The sequence below is a fragment of the Barbus barbus genome (genome assembly GCF_936440315.1).
Source record: "Barbus barbus genome assembly, chromosome: 12".
Lineage (NCBI taxonomy): Eukaryota > Metazoa > Chordata > Actinopteri > Cypriniformes > Cyprinidae > Barbus > Barbus barbus.
The window spans coordinates 23,838,537-23,863,728 of record NC_136740.1 but is presented as its reverse complement, the minus strand read 5'-3'; the positions used below and the strand labels follow the sequence as shown (position 1 = coordinate 23,863,728).

Genomic DNA, 25,192 nt, shown 5'->3' with positions numbered 1-25,192 from the left:
CATGTGTCTAGCCAAGCACAATGTTGTATTAAGTGCTAATATCTTTGTGCAGAAAAAAAGAATGATTAGCTCTTTAACATTCAGAACTTGCAGCCAAATATTTTACATTTTGCACACTAAAAGTTCCATGTATATTTGTGTTTTACGCTACCCGTAATTCTGTGTTCACACTGACAGCTATTTTTGCTGTATTGTTGGTAGCAAGTAGCAAAGCCTCTTGGAACGAAAGTCAGTTCACATGGCGGATATTCGCAATGCGCATCCTGACATGCAAGATCTAATCGAATGCAGAAAACCTCAAAAACTGCTTGCCAAACTTATTTTTAAAAAATTTGACATTATCTTGTAAATGTTGTTTCTTACACTCAATTGACATTTAAACGTGTATATTTCTGGTTTGTCAATGCCAATGCACATGTACAGTTGTTAACACGAGTCTCCGGTTTCTGCATTCAGTGTCTAACAGTGCAAAATGACTAACAACTCTTTTATTTTGATGGCGTCACTCCAATTACTAGAGCTGCCATATTGTGTGTTGCACTTTTTCCAATTTATAGCAATACGAGTGAACCGTCATGGGTATCATAGTCTTTCCTAGGCGTTCCTGTCGTAACATCATTTGTGTGCTATGTAAATAGCTGTAGCTTCTGAACATCTGATCACAAATAGGATGTATTGCTGGTAAAAATAAGATGTTCTTCTGTTTGGACAGGGAATCAGTTTTCTTGCTGCTAAAAACGGAGTGGAAAATGTTCATAAAATTGCAGCAATACATCATATCATGAACAAGATGAACAATGATCAATGCATACTGCTCAATGTGCTCCAATGCCTTCACTCCTATTGGTAGTCTTCCCATTATGTGGCCCCTCAATAAAGTTTTGTCAACTTTATCTCATCCTAAACAGTTGCTTATGCCATCAGCAAATCGGCAACTCCTGTTAAAAATAAATTAATTCAGATCGTTGTCAGTGTGAACCCCTCTAGTTTTACCCTAGTGCGTGTGTGTTTGTGTGTTGTCAAGGTGCATTTTCTCTCTATAAATCATACCCTAGCCGCTCTGATTACAGTGCACGGGTCGTGGGATGAGTGGACTCCATGGAGCTTGTGTTCTTCAACGTGCGGCCGTGGGTACAGGGACCGCACTCGCTCCTGTAAGCAGCCACAGTTTGGAGGAAACCCCTGCGATGGTCCAGAGAAACAGACCAAATTCTGCAACATTGCTGTATGCCCAGGTGATCTTTGGGTCTTTAAATACAGACTTTCTCATTCAGATTTAATGACTTTCATCAAGCAGCACAATTAAAGCCTAACGTGAGGCACTGTAGAGAAATAGATTGAAAGGAACCATTGTGAAGTTCACAGCAAATGATGGTGATGAAGTGAGCCTTTAAATTACTGTAGACTTGACTTGAGTTTGGCAACCCAATGCTCCTCTCTCTTTCTCCTGCAATATATCTTTCAGTAATGTCCCCTTATCATGCTCCACTTTAAGTTCCTCTCTTTTGTTAACCTAATATTGCTTTGTATCCTCTATCCTCACATGTAGAAAATGCTTCAGTTTCTTCATATAACTTTTATGTATTTTGCTCTATAGTGGATGGCGTGTGGAATGAGTGGTCCAGCTGGAGTTCCTGTTCCTCGTCCTGTTCAAATGGAACAATGCAGCGCACTCGGGAGTGTAATGGGCCCTCATATGGGGGTCTGGAGTGTCAGGGCGAGTGGCGTCAGACAAGAGACTGCTTCCTCCGAGAGTGTCCTGTGGATGGCCAGTGGCAGCTCTGGAGCTCTTGGGCTGGTTGTACCAAAACATGTGGTGGAGGAAGCCAGCAAAGACAGAGAGTGTGTTACGGTCCCTTTTTTGGGGGGGAGCCATGCCCAGGGGACAGAGAGGAAGTTAGACGTTGCAACGAGAAGAGATGTCCAGGTGAGACAAACATGTATTTAGCCAAAACTCAGGGCCGTGCACAGACATTTTGAGGGGCAGTGGCCCAAACCCAAAAAAGGGGCACTAAGGGTAAGGGGGTGGGTGCTTGTTAACAAATTATCCAGTTGTTACAAATATAGACTACCAGTCAAAAGTTTTTGAAGATTTTTAATGTTGTTTAAAGAAGCCTCTTCTGTTCACCAAGCCAGCATTTATTTGATCCAAAGTACAGCAAAAACAGATTTTTTTTTAAATATCTTTACTATTTCAAATAACTGGTTTCTATTTGAATATATCTTAAAATGTATTTTATTCTGGTGATCAAAGCTAAATTGTCAGCATAATTACTCTTTAGTGTCACATGATCCTTCAGAAATCATTCTAATATTCTGATTTCCTGCTCAAGAAACATTTATGATGATTATTATTATTATTATTACCAATATTTAAAACAGCTGAGTAGATTTTTTTTCAGGATTATTTGATGAATATAAATATCCAAAGATCAGCACTTATACACTATAAACATTCAAAAGCTTGGAGTCAGTATATATATAGAAATTAGGCCTAATACTATTATTTAGCAATGATGCTTTAAATTGATCAAAAGTGATGATAAAGACTTTATAATGAATGAAGAGTTTATAATGTTACAAAAGATTTATATTTCAGATCAATTCTGTTCTGCTGAACTTTCTTCTATTTGAAACCTGAAAACAATTTTACTCAGCTGTTTTCAACATAATACTAATAATAAATGTTTTTGAGCAGCAAATGAGAATATTGCATTGATTTCTGAAAGATCATGTCACTGGAGTAATGATGCAAAAAAAAATCTGCTTGAAATCACAGGAATAAATTACATTTTAAAATATATTCAAATAGAATATTAAATAGAATTAAATAGTAAAAAATATTTCAGAATGTTACTGTTTTTGATGTACATGGGAGCAGAAGAGACTTCTTTAAAAAAAAAAAAAAAAATACTGATAGTGTACAATTAACAGAGAAGACAGCACTGTAATAATTTCAGAATTTATTGTAGATGTTTTGATAGAGTGTGCTCTCCCTCACTCTCTGAGCCTTCTTTCGCCTCATCTTCAATGGAAGTATAAGTATTAGACATCTCATTTAATATTATACAGCATAAATCTATATTATGTAAGGGATAATCAACGGCTAGCCGTGCATTAAAGGATTTTAATGCACGACGTAGAGGCAAAGAACCGCCCGACGCGAAGCGAAGTGTGGTTGCCTCCGCGAAGTGCATTAAAATCCTTTAATGCATGGCTAGCCCTTGATTATCCCGCTTATTCCATGGTCATGGCCAAGTTATAGACAAGTTCAAACTTATATTGCTCTTTGCAGCGCAATATTTGACCGGAAGGGTAAAACTGACAGTTTAATCACAGCGATGAAATAGTGCGGTAAGACCACATTTATTTGAATGAATTATTGTTATGGTATGTGTTGTAGTCAGGAGCGCACGATGAGGAGTAGGAGGAAGAGGTCTTTAATATGCATCAACACAATAACAAACTATTCAAACTTAACATTAACTAACATCAATCCAAGACAAAGACTGAGGGAGAACTGAGGACTTATAAAGGGACCGACCAAACAAGGAAACAAAATAATTAATATAACACAGGTGATGAGGATGAACGATAATTAACTAATGACAGGAAACTAGAACAGGAAAAACCAAATAAGGGCAAAAGGGAAACTAAACAGAAACCAAACCTTGACAATCATAACATGTAGTTATCGATCAAGAGAGAGAGAGATGATAGTTGTGTGTACCTGCTTGCTGTATGCGCATCTCTCTCTACAAATAATTAGCGTTACCTTAAAAACAGCGATTTTATCACCTCGTTGCTGGGGAATATAATGTATCGATCTAGTATCTATCTTTTATTTTAGTAATAAAAATGGCTGGGAAGCGTTGACAACAAGTTTATGTGTGTGTGCAGCACAATCTGCGATCTCCGACCTCTTTCTGTCTCTCTCCGTCTGTGTGTGTGTGTGTGTGTGTGATGTGCGTTGGTTAGTGTGCATCAATTAAAGCTGCGCATTAATATGGAATGGTGATTAAACTGACTTGGAACTACCTGTGCATTAAACAGTTATACTGCATACATGCTAGCCAATCAGAATCCAGTATTCAAACAGACCATGGAATAAATACTAATAAACAGCTCATTTAGAACATTTACATCGCCTTTTTAAGTATTACCGGTCTATTAATATGGTTTTAATCAAAATCTTATAAATGTGTTAATTACTAGTAACTAAGACAAGTGATTATAATGGCAAATATAATTAATAGCAATAATTAAAGTGTGACAAACTGCTAAATATTATATGATGATATACCTGCTGGCTTGCTGGAGCTTTGAATTCATGTTTACGATGTTGAACTGCCTTTAGCAGCCTCCCTTTGCTCTTTCTCTCTCTTTCTTTCTCCTTTTTTTGTGAAGGCATTTTTTTCTACAAAGTGTGCCAACAACAGCAAATTTGGTGTTATTTATATTTGATCTGACCGGGTACAATAATTTTATTAGACATTCTAAGAATGTGGATATTCTGTTCAAGTTGTCAAAATGTCTGTCTTAAGTTAGAACATTAGACCCGTGTATTAGGTCTTAAAGTGGCAGCAGCCTAATATAACTGCTTCATGTCTTCAGTAGGCTTGAACCTTTTGCTTGTATTAGGGTTGGGCCGATAGACGATGCCATTGTCACAATGTTGAGCCAGCATCGTGATTCATAGCCCCACCCCTCTCCCGCTATCCGCTGCATCCCATTTCCGTGTTCGGAAAGGAAATGACATGTCCTACGGAACCCCTAAAGGGAATAAATATGAGATGGGAGGGGAAAAAAAATATTTCAGTACTTTCTCTCGAAATTATATCGTTGTGTAAATTGCGGGCATCAGGGAGCCACTATTAATATGCAGGGCATTGAAACCGCTTTCCGCTTTTTGAAACTGCTCTTTTTTTGCTTTCACTTTCGAGATTCGCGATCACATGGACCCTATACTACGGAGAGGCAGTACTTACCACACATTTTACAAGATTAGATGTTTGTCAGTGGTGCTCAGGAGACATCATCTGATGCCAATTTGGTAGACATGGCCCAACACTAACTTTTATTATTTAGGCTAGTTTTGTTTTTTTGCTATGGCATTGACAATTAAAAAAATAATAATAATAATGGCATCTAAAATGTTGTCATTGTAACAACCTTATTTGCAAAACTATATAATATTATATACACTTATAGTAAAATACAGTTACTCTTTTGGTCAAATCACCTAACCCTACTTATAGACTTAACAAGAATCATTTTGTAATTCTGTACCTTACTTTGTGGCATTGGTAAGTTATTTGCATTTTTTAACTTCTTCGGTTTTATGCAGAGCCGCATGAGATCTGTGATGAGGAGAATTTCTCTAATGTAGTTTGGAAGAAAACTCCTGCAGGGGACACTGCAGCTGTCCGCTGCCCTCCGAATGCTGTAGGTAAGACATGACTCATGCAAACAGGAACACGCTGCAATAACTTCCTAAACAGTCATCACCCTCTCAGCTATACTGAGACATTTTCAGGACCATGGACAGCTCCACAAGCTTGGTTTAAAGAAGAAAACCAACAAGACAACATACAGTATACAGTTTTTAACCAATCCTTGTTCAAAATCTGGTAATGACGACCCATTTCTTTGACGCAGGACTAATTCTTCGGCGATGTTCGTTGGATGATGAAGGCATTGCATACTGGGAGAACCCAACATACATTAAATGCGTCTCAAATGATTACCGAAGTATCCAAACACTGGTAGGTGATGTCCAAAGCTCTAGCTAGGTTACAACCAAGATGGTTTCTGCAAAGCTAAGCATGTTTTTTTTTTTACCTACTCCAGACCAGAGATCACCTGTCCAAGGCTCAACGAGGGCTTGTGGGAGATGGGGTATCTGAAGTCATGACCAAGCTGAGGGTAACATCAAGTGATGGAACAAGCTACAGTGGAGACCTTCTGGCTATCATAGACATACTGAAAAACATGACAGAGATATTTAGGAGATCCTACTACAGTCCCAGTAATGCAGATATGAGGGTTAGTGAAGCCTTATTTGCTTAGTTCTAAATTAAAAACCGTTCTGATCCAGAATGCCCCTGAATGTTTCTCTGACATATGGTTTTGTTCACAGAATTTTGTGCAATCAGTGAGTAACTTACTGATGGAGGAAAACAGGGAGAAGTGGGAGGAAGCACAGCTGGTGAGTCAGCCTTCACTCTCTCTCTCTCCATGTCTGTGTTTATTCATTCACTCATTCATTCTTCCACTCACTCATTCATCTTTCTCTCATTCCCTCTTTTAATGTTGGCATCATCTAACTCTCTTTCATTTAGTAATTATGCAAGTTTCAGCTGGTTTTAAAGGTGATTAATTGGCTAATTCTCTTCTCTTCGCTGCACATCTTTCTTTCGGCTGTTTGTCTCCTGCTGTTTAGTTAGATCATTAGTTAGTTTACAATTTATGTCTTAACGCAAGCTTCAGTTTACATTCTGAAGCAAGGATATCATTAAGCTTCAGCAGTTATTTTTAGAAAAATATAATATTTATTACAATAGCATTTAAAATCCACTTACAGAACCACATAGCCTATTGAAAGAAGAACTAACAACATTTTTAACACGAAGCTATGTTTTTCTTTCTGGCAGCTTGGGCCCAATGTTAAGGAGCTTTTTCGTCTAGTGGAGGACTTTGTGGACGTCATCAGTCTCCGCATGAAGGACTTCCAGGATACTTATGAGGTCACCGACAATCTGGGTCAGTTTCCACTGACATTTAGCTAGGTTCACACCTCTGCAATAATGTCAGAGGATGATGGTCATGTACGTAAGGGGTTGAATGTTTGGACAGGCAGCCTAGAAGTTGAAGCTATCCAGAAAAAGAACTGGAGAATATAAAGCATATTACTGAAATCTAATTAACCATCGGATGAATGATGTCCAATACTGTGGAAAGGTCTTTTAAAATCCATTTTTAATCATTCAAGGTGTGGTGATGTAAATAAATCTTCATGGGTGATTACCTATGACCCTTTCTCATAGTTTTAAATGGCTGTCATCTTTTTTGTGCTTGTGCTTTTAATTTTAATTTTAATGGTGCTGAAACAGATGACACATTGAAATCACCACCAATACTATTACTCACACACCTTGAATATTTTCATACTCATCAGAAAGCAGTAATACACAATATTCCTTTGGAAATCATGAGCTGTCCCTGTCTCTGATATGCTGCTCACGCTGATTTCCAAACATGTATAGCTCTAGGCATTTCTATAGCTTTGGAATCACACTCTAATCCATGCACATTTCTCCTGCACACAGAAAGGACTATGGTTTACTCAGCACCCAGGTTCACAAAAACAGCGGGAAGATGAACCTTCATGGTCATACATTGTGGGCCGCAGCTGGCAGAGGTTAAAAGGGGGTGTGAGAGGTTCGGTTTACCTCTGAATCACTGAGCTGCCCATGAGCTCAGATTCTCCCTTAGTGACAACACCTGTCCTACAGCAATGACCCATCAATCCCAAACAAAGCTTTGATATGCAGATTTATATGTAACACCACACGTTCATCAATAGATGGAAAATAATGCACAAGAACTTGAACATAAGAACATGAATAGTACTGTACAGACTTAGTAACAATTAGCACACACATACATTGATCAAATCTAGCCTGCCAGTTCCCTTCTTTTTCACCAAGCAATTTAATGTCTCGGCTCCAACCTAGATTTCGATGCAAAAATTTAACCCTGGACCACAAAACCATCATAAGGGTCAGTTATTTGAAAATTAGATTTATACATGATCTAAAAGCTGAATAAATAAGCTTTCCATTGATGTATGGTTTGTTAGGATAGGACAATATTTGGCAGAGATAATGTACAACTATTTGAAAATCTGGAATATGAGGATGCAAAACAATCGCCTTTAAAGTTGTCCAAATTAAGTTCTTAGCAATGCATATTACTAAACAAAAATTAAGTTTAAATATATTTATGGTAGGAAATGTACTAAATATCTTCATGGAACATGATCTTTACTTAATGTCCTAATGATTTTTGGCATAAAATAAAGATTTATATTTTTTTACCCATACAATGTGTTGTTGGCTATTGCTACAAATATACCCGTGCTACTTATGACTGGTTTATCATTTCTTAAGCATTTCTGGTTATACAGTGTTGAAAACAGTTGAGCTGCTTAATATTTTTGTGGATATTGTGTTAACATTTCAGTATTTTTTAATGAATAGAAAGTTTAAAAGATTTTTTTATTATTATTATTTGAAATATATTTCCTCTGTACTGTCTGTCAAAAAAAGTGAAACTACTCAGTTACTTTATTTAGTTAGTAGAAGAAAAACACGATGTCTAACAAGTCATTATATTAGCCCTGTATCTTGTAAACACTAGTTCTGAGGCTGAGATTAATTAGTTGGTTACTTGGTTAGTTTGAAAGTCTTAAGACTGTATAAATCATAATTAAAACCATCGGTATGTAAATTTTTCCATTACATTGATTTGAAAAGTACAAATGGCTTTATGAAAGTACAAATGGCTTTATTTTTCGAGTTTCATAAATAAAAATGGCTCCTTTACAAGTTTTGGGAATTCATTCAGTGATTAAAATGCTGTCGTCGTGAAGAGGTACAGAGAATATGGCTGGCAGCAGAAGGTTGAGATCATAAGAGAATGAAAGCGTTTGAGCTGAGAGAGTTTGTATGGGGGAGTCGTCTGACAGTCTGACTTTCCCTAGTTGAGATGTGATCGCTGTGCAGTGATTAGTGTTGCCATGGATCTTACAGTTCTCTCTGGATTCTCTCTCCAGTTTTGAGTATTCACAAGCGGCCTGTCGCAGGAAATGCAGATATCACTTTCCCCATGAAGGGGTGGAGGGGGATGGTGGACTGGGCTCGCAACTCAGAGGACAAAGTCAGAGTGGCTAAAAACATCCTTGTCACTGGAAAACCAGGTAAGAAACACACGGATCTCACACAACTGCACACATATATGTTTGTAAGCACAGTAGCCTAATGGCAAGTCTTGGTTCTCATATGGGATGCACAGGTTTGAATCTGGCCTGCATTGTGCACTCATCTAGGACACTATGAAATCTTTTTAAATTTTTTCCTGAATTCAACAAATGTAACGATTTAATCAGCAAATTCCATTTTTATGCCTTGATTCTACTCATCTACCCTTTTTTCTCTCTGAATAATTTAATGTCTCTTCTCTGCTGTTTACTCTAGTAAAACAGCAGAAAATTGCATTTGTAACAAATCTCTGTTTGTTTGACGTATTTTATCTCCTTCACTGGAGAGCAGATTGCTGTAGGCAGTTTAATCCTTGCCATGTCCGACGTTACAGGCCATTTAAGATGCTTCTTCCCCCGCGACTATGCTAATAGAGGAGTTGCTACTCAATCAGGAGTCGGCAGGAGCCAATCAAGCACAATTAGGTTTAATTCCCTTTCCCATTGGGAGATCTGTTGCCATGCCACCAGTGCTGGATTGACAGGTCGTCAAGCTTTGGACATGCTGAGATGAGTTGTTATATTAAAGATGCTGTAGAATGAGGCTAGTGAGAGAGGAATTTGATAGACTGAATCAAATGAAACACATTGTAAGAGAACAAAACACTTTCATTCTTACAAAGGATCTGCTTCTGAAAAGAACACTTTATGATTTTTTTCACCAACATGATTCGTTCACAAACAAAACACCACTATTAAAGTTGGCATGAAATTAAAGCTCTATTAAAACCTGATTTATTTTCTAAATGAATGTTACAGATCTTATTGTTACTGGAGTAAGTTTTACAATATAATATTATTTCCATCTTTCTACTTCAAAAGTTCACATTTAATTCAATGTGTTACTTTTGTAATTCTTTGTAAAAATTTACTAGCAATTTCTGAGTAAAAATAGTTTCTAAGTAAATCCTACACCATTTTTTAAAGTTCAATGTAAAAAAGAATTCTTGAGAAAACTTAATTTCAATGCAACTTGATATATTCAAAATGTAACTGTTTAATTTAATGTAAAATATAATTTATCTTAACTGTTTTAGACTAGTCAGAACAGTATTTTGGGCAATTATGTTGGTCTAACATGGGTTTTTATGTAGTTTCAAGTAATTCACATTTCTTTGTGACTCAAAGGTCCCGTAAACTGGAAAATATGTAGTGTGGACTTGAAAATCTTAATTTTTAATGTTGGAAACATGTTTTTTTTATTTTATTTAGCAATGTACATTCCTCTAGTACCATGTGCTGTCCATAAACGCCCTCTCGGGTCTCATCTGGTCGCATTATCATGGCTTTGGCATATTAGTAGGAGGGGAAGAGGGGTGGGCAAGCAGAAACCCGATTACCCCGAGGGAGCTCGAAACTGTCACACCCCCAGCCCCCTGTCCCCCTCCATCGGTCTGTGTTCTTGCCCATGGGACCTCAGCTGCAGCCCTGGAGCTGTGGCCTCTGCCCGCTGCCTGGCACCCCTCTACAGACTCTCACTCTTTCTCTCCCTTACAGCACATGCCACATGTTTTGGCATGATTTAGTGCAGTGTAGCTTAAAGACCAGATGGACTTTATGTGTGTGTGTGTGTGTGTGTGTGTGTGCATTGTTTCAGGTGGTTTTGCTGACAGTGTAAAAGGCTGGACCGCTGCCCTTTCCCCTCGCTCACGCTTTTTCAATCCTGTTGCTCTCTTCATTAGCACAAGAAATATCAATAATTTCAAACCAACAGGCCAATTATGTGTATCTGTGTATACTTGTGTGAGCGATATCTGCAAGTTACATCACAACCATGATTTGCTATATATATATATATATATATATATATATATATATATATATATATATATATATACAAACCCGATTCCAAAAAAGTTGGGACACTGTACAAATTGTGAATAAAAACAGAATGCAATGATGTGAAAGTTTCAAATTTCAATATTTTATTCAGAATACAACATAGATGACATATCAAATGTTTAAACTGAGAGAATGTATCATTTTAAGGGAAAAATAAGTTTATTTTAAATTTCATGGCATCAACACATCTCAAAAAAGTTGGGACAAGGCCATGTTTACCACTGTGTGGCATCCCCTCTTCTTTTTATAACAGTCTGCAAACGTCTGGGGACTGAGGAGACAAGTTGCTCAAGTTTAGGAATAGGAATGTTGTCCCATTCTTGTCTAATACAGGCTTCTAGTTGCTCAACTGTCTTAGGTCTTCTTTGTCGCATCTTCCTCTTTATGATGCGCCAAATGTTTTCTATGGGTGAAAGATCTGGACTGCAGGCTGGCCATTTCAATCAGTACCCAGATCCTCCTTCTACGCAGCCATGATGTTATAATTGATGCAGTATGTGGTCTGGCATTGTCATGTTGGAAAATGCAAGGTCTTCCCTGAAAGAGACAACGTCTTTCCACCTCTTTCCATCTTGACTTCTGAGAGACACTGCCACTCTGAGAGGCTCTTTTTATACCCAATCATGTTGCCAATTGACCTAATAAGTTGCAAATTGGTCCTCCAGCTGTTCCTTATATGTACATTTAACTTTTCCGGCCTCTTATTGCTACCTGTCCCAACTTTTTTGGAATGTGTAGCTCTCATGAAATCCAAAATGAGCCAATATTTGGCATGACATTTCAAAATGTCTCACTTTCAACATTTGATATGTTATCTATATTCTATTGTGAATAAAATATAAGTTTATGAGATTTGTAAATTATTGCATTCCTTTTTTATTCGTAATTTGTACAGTGTCCCAACTTTTTTGGAATCGGGTTTATATATATATATATATATATATATATATATATATATATATATATATATATATATATATATATATATATATATATATATATATATATGTATACGTATATGTATATATATACGTATACATATACATACATATATATATATATAAATAAATACACACTCACTGGCCACTTTATTAGGTACACCTTGCTAGTACCGGGTTGGACCCCCTTTTGCCTTCAGAACTGCCTTAATTCTTCGTGGTATAGATTCAACAAGGTGTTGGAAACATTCCTCAGAGATTTTGGTCCATATTGACAGATTTGTCGGCTGCACATCCATGATGCAAATCTCCCGTTCCACCACATCCCAAAGGTGCTCTATTGGATTGAGATCTGGTGACTGTGGAGGTCATTTGAGTAAAGTGAACTCATTGTCATGTTCAAGAAACCAGTCTGAGATTATTTGAGCTTTGACATGGTGCATTATCCTGCTGAAAGTAGCCATCAGAAGATGGGTATACTGTAGTCATAAAGGGATGAACATGGTCAGCAACAATACTCAGGTAGGCTGTGGCATTTAAACGATGCTCAATTGGTACTAAGGGGCCCAAAGTGTGCCAAGAAAATATCCCCCACACCATTACACCACCACCACCAGCCTGAACAGTTGAGACAAGGCAGGAAGGATCCATGCTTTCATGTTCAAATTCTGACCGTACCATCTGAATGTCGCAGCAGAAATTGAGACTCATCAGGCCAGGCAACGTTTTTCCAATCTTCTATTGTCCAATTTTGGTGAGCCTGTGCGAATTGTAGCCTCTGTTTCATGTTCTTAGCTGACAGGAGCGGCACCCGGTGTGGTCTTCTGCTGCTGCAGCCCATCTGCTTCAGGGTTCAACATGTTGTGCGTTCAGAGATGGTATTCTGCATAGCTTGGTTGTAACGAGTGATTATTTGAGTTACTGTTGCCTTTCTATCATCTCTAACCAGTCTGCCCATTCTCCTCTGACCTCTGACATCAACAAGGCATTTTCGTCCACACAACTGCCGCTCACTGGATATTTTCTCTTTTTCGGACCATTCTCTGTAAACCCTAGAGATGGCTGTGCGTGAAAATCCCAGTAGATCAGCAGTTTTTGAAATACTCAGACCAGCCCGTCTGGCACCAACAACCATTCCATGTTCAAAGTCACTTAAATCCCCTTTCTTCCCCTTTCTGATGCTCGGTTTGAACTTCAGCGAGTCGTCTTCACCACATCAAGATGCCTAAATGCATTGAGTTGCTGTCATGTGATTGGCTGATTAGCAATTTGTGTTACCAAGCAATTGAACAGGTGTACCTAATAAAGTGGCCGGCGAGTGTGTGTGTGTGTATATATATATATAGCCTATATATACACATTACTGTTAAAGTTATTTTTTTATGTTTTTGAAAGAAGTCTTTTGTGTGCTCAACAGAGCTGCATTTGTTTGATTAAAAATACAGTAAAACAGCAATTTTGATCAATATTATTATTACAATTTGCTGTTTTCTATTGTAATATATTTTAAAATGTAATTTTTTCCTTTGATGGCAAAGCTGAATTTTCAGCAGCCATTACTCTAGCATCCATTGTCACATGCTTCAGAAATCATTCTAATATGCTGATTTGCTGCTCAAATTATATTTTCTTATTTTTATCGATTTATTTATTCTTTACTGTAACTTTTAATCAACTTAATGCATTCTTGTTGAATAAAAACATTAATTTCTTTAATAAAATCACTCTGACCTCAATCTTTTGAACACTAGTGTGTGTGTGTACACCTGGGATTCGCTACATTATGTGTACCTAATGTCCCTTAGTAATACCAGTAAATTTTTATCTTGTGGGGACATTTTTTGGTCCCCATGAGGAAACAAGCTTATAAATCATACAGAGTGAAGTTTTTTTTGTTTTGTTTTTTGTTTTTTTTTTATCTAAAATAGCAGAAGGTTTTGTGTGAGGGGTAGATTTAGGGGGTTCGGTAAGGGGAAAGAAAATAAAGTGTGTACAGTATAAGAACCATTACTCCTATGAAATGTCCCCATAAAACATGGAAACCTGTGTGTTCATTAAAAAAGGATAACTCTTGGAACACGCTGTGTATTTGTGTGTAATGAAGGTCTGTGCAAGCATATGTTAAGTGATTAGTCATGTTGCCCAACTCATAGGTGAGAAGCTGCAGGGTAAAATAGCGAGAAACAGAGAGAAGAGAGAGAGCAACCTGCAATCTCACCTCCAGTTACATTACAGGGCTCTAAATAAAGGGTTTGATTACACACCAATTAAGTCTGTATCTCAATGACCTCTTATAGCATTTAGTTTCCTCATCGCTTTGCTTTCTGCCTTTTTATTTAACAGGAACTGAGGTGATACTGTATATCTGTTGTGTGTGTGTGTTTGTGTTATAGATGAAGATGACGCCTCAGCATTTGTGACTGGTATCGTACTGTACAGAAACTTGGGCAGCATTCTCTCTCTACAGAGGTGAGACTTTGCTTTCATTTTATGTTGAGACTTTGTGCATTTCAATTGGATTCTCTCTCTGTTGCTGTTTTCTTAGTTTTAAAGAAAGAACAACCTGCTACACTTTTTCAAGTTTTAGCATTATTTGAGCTAAAGTAGGGATAGTTTTCAGACCATTATTGTCAGATTTTGTATTTTATTTATCTTGGCAAACATTTTCAGAGCTATATTTGTATGCCTAACCAAACAGTTAACACTGACTGATAAATAGGGAAAAAGAAAAAAGAAAAAAAAATCTCAAAATGTCTTTTATGCCCATAGAAGAAAAAGTCATAAAGGTCTGGGATGGCATGACAGTGAGTTAATGACATTTTCATTTTTGGGTGAACTGTTCCTTTAAAGGGACTTTTAAAAGGACACTCTGCAATATCAGAAAGAACTACATAAAAACAAAAACTACACTCTTTACCTTGCAATAGTTTTATAGCCTTTCTGAATAGTTGAAAGATGTCTAAATGTATTGAAATGTCTTTAGGGTTCAACAGAAAGGTTGGTACTTTTTGTTCAGTCTGTTTTCCGTCTTTCTCATTTTTGCAATGCGATTATTTTGAAACCGATATCTGGTGACACAAAAAGTGTCAGAAAAAGAATATACTCTTTTTCAGTGCAAATGACATGAACATTTACCACAGCACAAAGAGAAGTGTCTCATACTATATATTTGTCACATGGGAACATGGCAGCTTCTTAGAAGGGGGAAGACGAGAGGAGGTCATGACCTTCAGTTTTTTTGCAATCCTCCTCATGTTTTCTCTCATCTCTCTCTGTATTTTCATAGAAATAGCACAGTGCTGAACTCCAAGGTGATCTCTGTGACAGTCAAACCCACACCCAGCTCCCTCTCACCTCCACTAGAGATTGAGTTCTCACACCTTTACAATGTAAGTCAGTCTGCCCTTTAAACCCGCACGTTGCATCAAACTCAATATGTGTGCAGTCTTGTTCCAATATTATTCAAACTATGGCTTTGTCACTCTGACACATTAAAATGAATTCATTTTTCATTTTATTCTTGTATAAGAATTCTTAAAGCATGGAAATTTCACATCTCACATACTGTAAGATGATATTTAATTGTAATTAAAGTTAGTAAAATCGATTACTTTTACTTTATTTAAATTATTTTAATTACTTTCTAGTTTTAAGAGTGTTTAGCCATTTTCAAGAATTTCACTATTTTGAGGATTTTTTAAAATAATTTTCATTTTTGTTTATCATTTTATTTATTTTTTAAATTTAATATTATTATTCCATTCATTATTTTCAGTTAAGGTTATGTTTATGTACATCGATCTTATTTTTAATTTAATTGTCAGTGTCCTCAATATTGCTGCTATTCCTGTCCTGCTTACCTTTTTTTTTTTCAATTTGTATAAACTTAATTGACTGTTAGAAAACCCAAGATTTCAACATTTTTGCTAAATAAATAAATAAATAAATAGAGATTAACATCACTTCTCATTACTATCACATACAGCAACAAAATCCACTTGAAAAAGTCAACTTAAAAGCCGATGGCTATGATCATAACTTGAAAAAAACTGCCTTCAATTTAAAAAAAAAATGTTTTGAGGAAGTTTAATATATTAAGATTTCAGGTAGTTAAAAGTGCCCCTATAACTGAAGAATCACCAATACATATTTGCAAGGCAAAATCACTAAAAGTGACTCTTACTCTCTCCACAGGGAACCACAAACCAAACCTGCATTTCCTGGGATGAGAATGACAGGTGAGAAGCCGTTTATTGACTTAAATCTGTTTTTGCTGTCTGCTGAGTTTTGCAGGAAATCTTCAGTCACACAGTAGGGTGTATTTTCCAATGCTTAAGGAGGGGTGTGTTTATAAAGGGTTAGAGACAACATGCTGTAGTATGTTAAAACATTGATGCAACGTTGGTGACAGGAGATGTTGAATCCTGCAGATAGCTGCCTTGATCTTCACTTGACCCAGCACTGACTCCACTTTGACACCGGATGATTTTTGCATGCCAAATTCCTTCTGTACTGTATACACATCAGCAGCAATTATGGAAAACACACTTCCAATTAAAGCAGAGAAGAGACACACAAAGCAGGCTACAAGAGAAAACAGTTAAAAAGAGCAGAGAGAGGGAAAGAGACAAGAAGGTTCTGGCTGCAAACATGCACTCTCTGTAGAAGAACCAAAATATGTTGCAAGGATAATGTTGTATACGTGTTTTAGCATGTTAACACGAGGTACTTTGATGGCTGTGGACATTTTATTTTTATATTTATGTTGGTGTATATATTCAAGATACACAGCTAGTATTGGTAAAAGCCAAATGTGCATCAAGAATATTTAAACTGATTGCTGTGATACCAGCCTTGCAAACTGAGATGCAATAGACCAAGTGCTTTTGAGGGCCACCAGTACTGTTGGCTATTTATAACTAGTTTGGTTGCAGATTGTCCAAAAATATTGTTAAAAAAGATGATGGTAGAAAGATGATGTTAAATAAATCATACTACCATATGAAAACTTTATTGTCTCGGTAGCACTTTAAGGCTCAATTTCATAATCCAAGGTATCACAAACCTATTGTGAACTTTTTTTGCAGCAGCAGCAGCATTTATTAATAGTGCTGATTTATAAATATTGTATTGTTTGCCATCACTGGAATCTTTAAAATATATTTATAAATATATTAATATATTTTAAAATATATTAAAAAAGAAAGTTATTTTAAATTGTACTGTATTTCACAATTATTGTTTTATACTGTATTTTTTAACAAATAAATAAGGAAATTAACATATGAGAACTTAAAAATGTTAACTGAACCCAAATGTTAAACACTGGTGTATGGTAATTTCTAGAACTTTACATGTGAAACGTGTATTAGTATATGTAGAAATTAACATTAACATAAAATGAACCTTATTGTAAAGTGTTTTTAGCATTTTAGTATTCTAAATGCAGCATTATTTTTAGTATGTATTTAGTATGTATTCTGTGAGTGTGTTAGAGAAATAGCAGTTACACAGATATAGAATTAATCAAATGTTTCCTTTATATGTTTCTGTTTATCATAAAAACACAGTCCTTCTATGAGCTGCATTCAGATCTTTTTTATACACTAATCATAAATTGAAACCTTCATACTTTATAAAGGATTGGCAACTGACATTCAAATGCAAATCCATCCTGTCATCTCAATAATCATCTCAATCATCTAAATGATTACGTCTTTACCAGTGCCGAGAAACGTAACAGGTAAATCCTGACAGCGTCACTCTAAGTGCTTCAGCTGCGGAATTTACATCTGAATTATTATTGTCATTCAAAATACACACTGAAGAGCTGAAATAGGAGAATCGTTATATTACCATGAGAATAAGTTCGGTTTTATTAGCCAACATGAACAGAAACTTATTTCTTTTTTTCCTCTGCAGAGAGAGCAAGCAAATTGAGACTGTGTCTCTGAAGCCAGATTCTATTGAAAGAGACAGACAGACGAACACCAGAATTATGTTGTACTTTAACAAAGATCCATGCATGGGCCTCCTGGTCATGCTTGTACTTTCACCCCCTACACATCCATCTGTTTGCGCACTCTTTAGTGACTAGTTTGTGCCCATAGCATTTAATGCAGTGTGGGTGGAACATTTGCATTTAGATGGATACATATAGATATGTTAAAGATATAAAGTTTTCTGCCATTGCCTCAAGGGAGAACAGACTGAGAACAATAGAATTTAAAAATCCTGTTAAAAAAATATGAAAAAAGTGCAAAACTCGCTGGTGTTGTTATTGGTTAGTAGAGCATTGCTGTGCCAGTGCTAAAGTGCTTGATGTGGTTTTTAGTGCATTGCTGGAGCATCCTGTGTGGTTTCTTACTGGTCAAAAGATCAAAAGTTTGGAGTCGCTACTCATTTTTGTTAAGAAAATGTAATACTTTTATTTAGCAAGGATGCTTTAAATTGATCAAAAGTGACAGTAAAGACTTAAATAAATAATGGTATTTTTTTATTTTATATTTGTCAAAGAATCCTGTGGGGAAAAAAACAATAACAAAAATAGTAAGCAGCACAACCATTTTCAACAACAGAAAAATTAGATTTATTGAACACCAAATCAGCATAATACAATGATTTCTGAAGGACCAAGTGACAATGAAGCCTAGAGTAATGGCTATTTATTTTTTTTATTACATTTTATACTTTAGTTAAATTGCCTTGGCTATTCCTAGAAAGAAAACTACTTATGGTCGTTCCGCCCCAAATGATTGGAATATGCTACAAAAGTTATTGAAATTAGAGACAAATATTCCAGTGTGTGCATTTAAACAATTACTAGTGAGTGCTTTGACCTCGACCTGTAAATGTTTTAACTGACATTTGAATTTTTTTTTTAATGTGATTTATGTATTGTGATATGTTTATGTCTCAGGAGATATTAATTCTCCTGCCAGGCTGTTATTGTAAATAAGAACTTGTTCTTAATTAACTTGCCTGGTTAAATAAAGGTTAAATGAAAATGAAATTAAATTAAAAACTGTTATTTTGAATTGTAGTAATATTTGACAATTTTATTGTTTTACTGTATTTTTTATCAAATAAATGCAGCCTCAAAAACATTAAAAATGTGTATATTGTTTTAGTCATTATAAGTAGTATATACAGTAAATAAGACTATTTCTTAGAAAAGTAATAGAACACCAAGCACCATTTATAACACAAGAATAAAACACAATAATGCAGAGAAATGAAAAGAAAAGAGAAGACAAGACAAGGAGAATGGTGACCGAGAGGAAGGAGTGAGATAAAGGGAGCGAAAGAGAGAGTCTGAGACACAGGAAGAGGACAGTGAAATGTAATCTGCCCGCATTGAGCGAAGGAGAGCCGGGGCTGGTGTGTGTTCGGTGCGAAATTAAAATCCATCTTGGACAGCTGCTATGATTAATGAGTTCATATTTGGGAGAGAAATTGGAATGTGAGGAGGCGTCCTTGTCACTGACTGTCTTTTAGTTAACAGCTTTAAAGAGTGTGGGCTTTCTGTTGACTCGCACTTCAATCAAACGCTAGCGATACAAGCCAGTCTTTTTTTTTTTTTTTTGCTAGTTCTTACATGATCCTTCTCATTCATGGATGTACTTGAGGAATTTTGCATGGATTTTCTTAAAAAAAAATCTTTGAAATTTACAATAAACAAAAAAAAAAAAAAATCAGCAGCTGTGGTTGCCAGATTTTACCATAAAAATACAGTAGCAACATTTTAGGTTTTATGGATTAAACAAATTTACAGTAAAAAAAAAAGAATCACACATGGAATTCTAGGAATTTTAATTTACATTATGCAATGAACATTAATAGATTACTTGTTCTTTTTCACTTCCATAAACTACATTAACCGTATTTTACTGTAAATACATGAAATGTCCAATTATTTATTGCAGTTTTTCAACATATAGTTAGAGAACTTACCTTTAACCAGTTAACAGGGTTATTTTTGTTAATTAAAACTAAAACTTAAAATATTTTTGTTAACTGAAATGAAACAATTTAAATGTTAGATGAAATATTTTTTGTAACTTGCTAAGACAATATTTCATATTATATTTAATCATTTCATTAAAATTTAAATAAAAATAAATTAAACCTAAATAGCAATATTTTTTTTAAAAAGCCCAAAACTAATTAAAATGACAAAAGCACATAACAAAATTACTAAAAATCTAACAAAATTTAAAATGAAACCTGAAAGTATAAAAATAAAAGCTAATTCAAAATGTGGATAAAAGTATAATCGCATATAAATAATACTAAAATATTCATTTTTGCAGACTTTTACCATTTAAAAAAAAAAATAATAATAATAATAAAAAAAAAATATATATATATATGTATATGTATGTATGTATGTATGTGTGTATATATATATATATATATATATATATGTATATATGTTTTTCGAGCTTGCTTTTCACATGCATCTGCACTTGGCATGTTCTCTGCAAACATGCACAGTACAGCTGGACTGGAAGCCCATGATCCAATTACACAGCCGTGCTGCGCTGTCTTTATATTTGTGTGGTCGACACAAAGTCTTAATCGTATCACGCACAGTGTCTGTGCAGTGGGTGATAATATATTGAGTTTCAGGTTTATGTGCTAATGTTAACACTGAGCCCTCCCCTGGGGCTGCAACACGCTGTGCTTCCAGCGCTATACTGTTTGGCCCTCAGCACTCTTCAAGCCCCAGTGCATTATGGGTATCCCAGACTGCAGAGCTCTACCGCACAGTGGGTTTGGAATGGTGCCGGTAACCCCGGCTTTGTGTGTGTGTGTGTGAGAATATTGACTTCATGTTGCAGCTGCATGAAGAGGATGCTACGTGATTGATGGTTTGCTATTAGGATCAGTTGTGCATGGAGTGGGTATGTTTTGATATTAACTTCATATCACTTTCACTGATGTCATTATGAGGTTTTTTTTTACAATTATTTGAGCGTTAGATCAGACACAGCCCGAATCATGCTGTCAAGAGGGTTCCTCATCAAGATTATGAGATTCAAATTTGTGTAGGTGGTGGAATGGACTAATTATTGAGTGGCTTTGGGCAGCGGCACTAATCGCAACCTAAAGGTTCACTTGTATTTATGATATTCATGCTTTAATTGTCATCTGCTTTGGTGCATGCAAGTTGCATGGGAAGCATAAAACAGACATTTCTTGCAGAGAATAGAAAGATGTGGATTAATGTTCCTTTGGCTCTTATGAAAAGTCAACTTTTGACATTTTATTTTTAGTGTATGAATTAGTGTGTGTAATCTCTCCATATATATAATATTATGTGATATTTTAATATCATTCACAGTTTTCTATCACAGTCAAACTGACACTGATTCAGAAATTCAGAACATTTATTCTTCATTGAGTAAATGTTAAGACTTTGCAGTAAAATCGAATGAGTTAATTAGTAAAACTAGCATTAACTACCAATGAGCAAAACAGTATTTTATTAACCTTTGTTATAATGTTTGTTAATAAAAATACAACTGTTTATTGTTCATTTGTGTTGCTGTAGCTCATGTGCATTAAATAATATTAACACAACATTTGATTTTAGTAATGTGTATTAGTAAATGTTGAGATTAACATGAACTAAGATTAATAAATTATAAATGAAGTTTCGTTAACTACTATTAACAAATGAAACCTTATTGTAAAGTATTACTAGTAATTGATTGGTTTGTTCATTATTCTGTATCTGAACACGTGAGACATCATATGCATATCTGACATTGATAGTAAATATAAAACAGAAGACACTTTGCCCTGTTCTGAAGTTTTTTTTTAGTTTTTTTTTCCTTTCATGTTGTGCTCCAGGTCTCAATGTCCCAGTGCAATATCCGTCCCCTGCTACATTGCACTTTTCCTCCACGCTTTATAAACTTACAAAGGAAAAAATGTTTTGACAGGTAAAAGAGACTTCTTTACTCCACTTGGAAGGCTTGCTGCAGGCTAAACACAGTGTGAAAAGGCTACCCCAAACTGTCCTTTGGGAACTTTCATTTCAAAGAGATTCTGTGTAGTTTGGTGCTATTGTGTGTTTTGAAATGCAAGAAACTAGTACTAGGCTACAGCTATTGCAACAACAACAACAACAATAATAATAATATTTTATTTATTAATTTATATTAATATTATTCAACATTCTAAAATTATCCAACATTATTATTATTATTATTATTACTATAAAATAATGCACCAAATTCCTTGTCAACAATGGACCCTTTTCACAAGACTGTGATGACTCATTTCAACAGTCATCAGTATCGTAAATCCTCGAAAGTTTGTTATATTTATATTTTTATTTAATTTTTTTAAATGTATGTGCATTTAACACTATACTTTGTATTATATCACCTTTGCATCAAAATAATGCAGTGTCCATGGGAGGGACAGTAAATTTGACATAGTTCTCTCTTTTGACAGCCATTATCATTCTGTCTTTTTTTTCCTTCGATTGAAAGTCGTGAAAAGGAAAGGGAAGGGAGTGTGGCCAAGTATGGTGACCCATACTCGGAATTTGTGCTCTGCATTTAACCCATCCAAGTGTACACACAGTAGTGAACATACACCCGGAGCAGTGGCAGCCAATGCTGCGGCGCCCGGGGAGCAGTTGGGGGTTTGGTGCCTTGCTCAAGGGTCTCACCTCAGTCGTGGTATTGAGGGGTCATCGGATGCAAAATTCACTTTACAAGTTGTTTGAACATAAATGTGTGTTAGAAGTGTGTGTACACATCTATCCTACAATGATAATAATCCACCCAGTGTTTTTTTTTTTAAGTCCCTATTTTAAAATCCCTTTTCTGAAATCAGGCTGTTCTTAGATTCCTGTCAGAATGATGTAGCTCTGTACAGGCCCCTCCCACGATAGTTGATTGACAAGACCGTCTTACCTTAGACCCGTCCTGAGTGAGCTGAGAGCTGTCCGCCTCCAGTGCAGGGGAAGACAATAACGTCTCCGATTAAGCGACTGAAGTGTTTAGTTGTTTGATGTAATATTGAATATACTGCCATGCAAAGGCAACAGACCGTAACTTTTTACAAAGGCAAAAGACCGTAAAAGATTTTTGTCGAAAATTAGTTATTGATATTTTAGGACATTCGAGACATCCTTTATCATGTACATAAGTATCTTGAGTCAATTTCGTTGTTTTTCCGAGAAAATAATAGGTCGTCTCAACTGTAACTTCAAAAAGCCCCGGAGAAACCAAGGCAGAACACCGTATAACACCAGTGACGGCTCTTTCGCTTTGTTTGGAATGCTCAAATTGAGTTACGGCATTCTGCCTTTGTTTAGCCGCACGTCAAAATTAAGTTACGGTGCCGGCTTGGAGTTATATGGTGTTCTGCCTTTTTTTTACTGTCCATTAAAGTCTGCTGCATTTTAATTATGGTGTAGACAAACGAATTAGATCGCGATCTACCAAACAGCTCCATATAACAAAGCACTGTAAAGACTAGACACCTTGGCAGCAATACATAATTGTTAATAACCTTTTAAAGATTTTTTTCCCCCCCTTTTTGTAATGCAGATTATTAACCAGGCTGTCGCTTCTAGTTGGATGCATGTGTACTTGAATGCCGTAGCATGTAGCATGATCAGTCATCAAATCAGTAGGGTTCGCAAACAGTTCGCAATTAAATCCATATCCTACCTTTTCTTGTAACCCTATAAAATCAATCCATAGCGCTGAACGTCTTCTGAGATGTTTAATCCACACGCATTTCTGAGCATGCCTGCTTGCTGGCATTCACATAAATCCACAAGTCGTTCTTTTAGGTCAGGCTATTTCATTCAAGTCAATATAAGCAATTATGCTGTCTAGAATTCGTTACTGAGCATAGCAAATAAATTGGTTGCAAAACGGTATCCACTCACATGTTTAACTTTTAGTCTGCTTGTTACGGTCAAAAAATTAAAAATAAATTAATACAGTTACATTACCATATGCAATAGCCAATATGAGATAGCCCATGATCAGTATATTTTATACAGGTGTTACTATAACGATTTTGTAAATGGTGATCAATCAAATATTGATAACTGGGAAGTTACTGCCTTTTGCCTTGGTGTGACTTCTCACTTTTTGCAGATAATGCAAAGGCAGAGTACATTAACTTCAAAATAGGGGTAAAAATCAAGTTTGAGCTCACAATTTTTTAATGTAGATAATTTTCATTACTAAAACATCTAATTGCCAAATTTCCAGTGTCCTACTTATAATTTATTTGGCTGGTCAAGTAAAAAACTTTAAAGTCATTTTTCTCAGTTTCACACTGTAGCGTGTTAAGGTCTTTTGCCTTTGTAGGGCGGTATAGCAGTCGTCATTTACTCCCGAAATCTGAGCGGCTGAAGACGAAGAGGATTAACATTACTTTCATTTTGAAGTGAATGCGCCGATCCCCGATCTACATAAATGCATCTATGTTCACCCGAATCATTCGTGATCCATGCTTTACCTACAGAAGAAGTGAGTATAAGGATTTTTATGAATCTTTGCAAATCGCCTTTCCTAATGTGCTAGTTAGCCAGTTTTGCAGCTGAAATTTAGCATGCTCCATAGATATACACCTAGATGCCTCATTATCGACTGTTTCTATGAGCCGCGATACGTAAGCCATCCGCCAATTTTGGAACGACCTGCAAATTTTTCAGCACATTGACTTTGTGTGTCTACAGCTAGTTATACACTTGTATATCTTTGAATATTCATTGATTATTATGGTGAATGCAATAGGGATCTACACACATCTATGGTCTGCTCGTCACTCCATGGAACAGAGGGGCGGGGTCAGCAGGGCTCACTGGCATTTAAAGCAACATGGACTAGAACAGCAAAACAGAGTTTTTACACTACCATTGAGAAATTTTAACCAAAGTATGTTATTGACTTTTCATTAAGAATTTGCAGACATATCAACTTGTGTAAAACGGGCATCCGATGACCCCTTTAAAGTTAACCCAACTACTGTATGATGGCTTCAGCTGCTGAGAAACCCGGAAATGTGAAAAAGGTGGCGGTGCTTGATTTGTGTTGTACATCAACAGACCAATCCGGAGTCAGCGCTTCCCTAATTAATTATTCATCCTCTTTCTACAGTGCAAAGAAACTTTGGCGCGGTTTTTTTTTTCAGCGTTGAACGTTGAAAATGGCGTTGAGCTGTAATGATAATGTGTTATCGACAGTTTATAGACCTATAGTCGTTTTGTTTGTGCTTTTCTATGCTTCAGTAGACTTAAATCAACCACTGAATTTATTTGCCGACATCTTTAATTTCCGCGTGCTAGTCGCATTCTGTCATTGAATGTTTTTAGTTTCATAAATATGCT

The 25,192-nt window shown here is 36.0% G+C and overlaps 1 protein-coding gene across 1 annotated transcript in view; it reads left to right on the top strand.

Moving 5' to 3' along the window:
• Window positions 1-25,192, top strand: part of LOC306877912 (adhesion G protein-coupled receptor B1-like) — a gene marked incomplete at both ends in the record, with an annotated part of 68,122 nt that overhangs the window by 16,068 nt on the left and 26,862 nt on the right. The window contains 11 exons of the mRNA XM_079429951.1: window positions 1,056-1,235; window positions 1,598-1,927; window positions 5,348-5,449; window positions 5,659-5,765; window positions 5,851-6,045; window positions 6,140-6,208; window positions 6,654-6,762; window positions 8,837-8,980; window positions 14,214-14,289; window positions 15,107-15,209; window positions 16,015-16,058. Of these exons, the coding sequence (XP_079286077.1) occupies window positions 1,056-1,235; window positions 1,598-1,927; window positions 5,348-5,449; window positions 5,659-5,765; window positions 5,851-6,045; window positions 6,140-6,208; window positions 6,654-6,762; window positions 8,837-8,980; window positions 14,214-14,289; window positions 15,107-15,209; window positions 16,015-16,058 (1,459 nt within the window). The remainder of the gene's footprint in view (window positions 1-1,055; window positions 1,236-1,597; window positions 1,928-5,347; window positions 5,450-5,658; window positions 5,766-5,850; window positions 6,046-6,139; window positions 6,209-6,653; window positions 6,763-8,836; window positions 8,981-14,213; window positions 14,290-15,106; window positions 15,210-16,014; window positions 16,059-25,192) is intronic.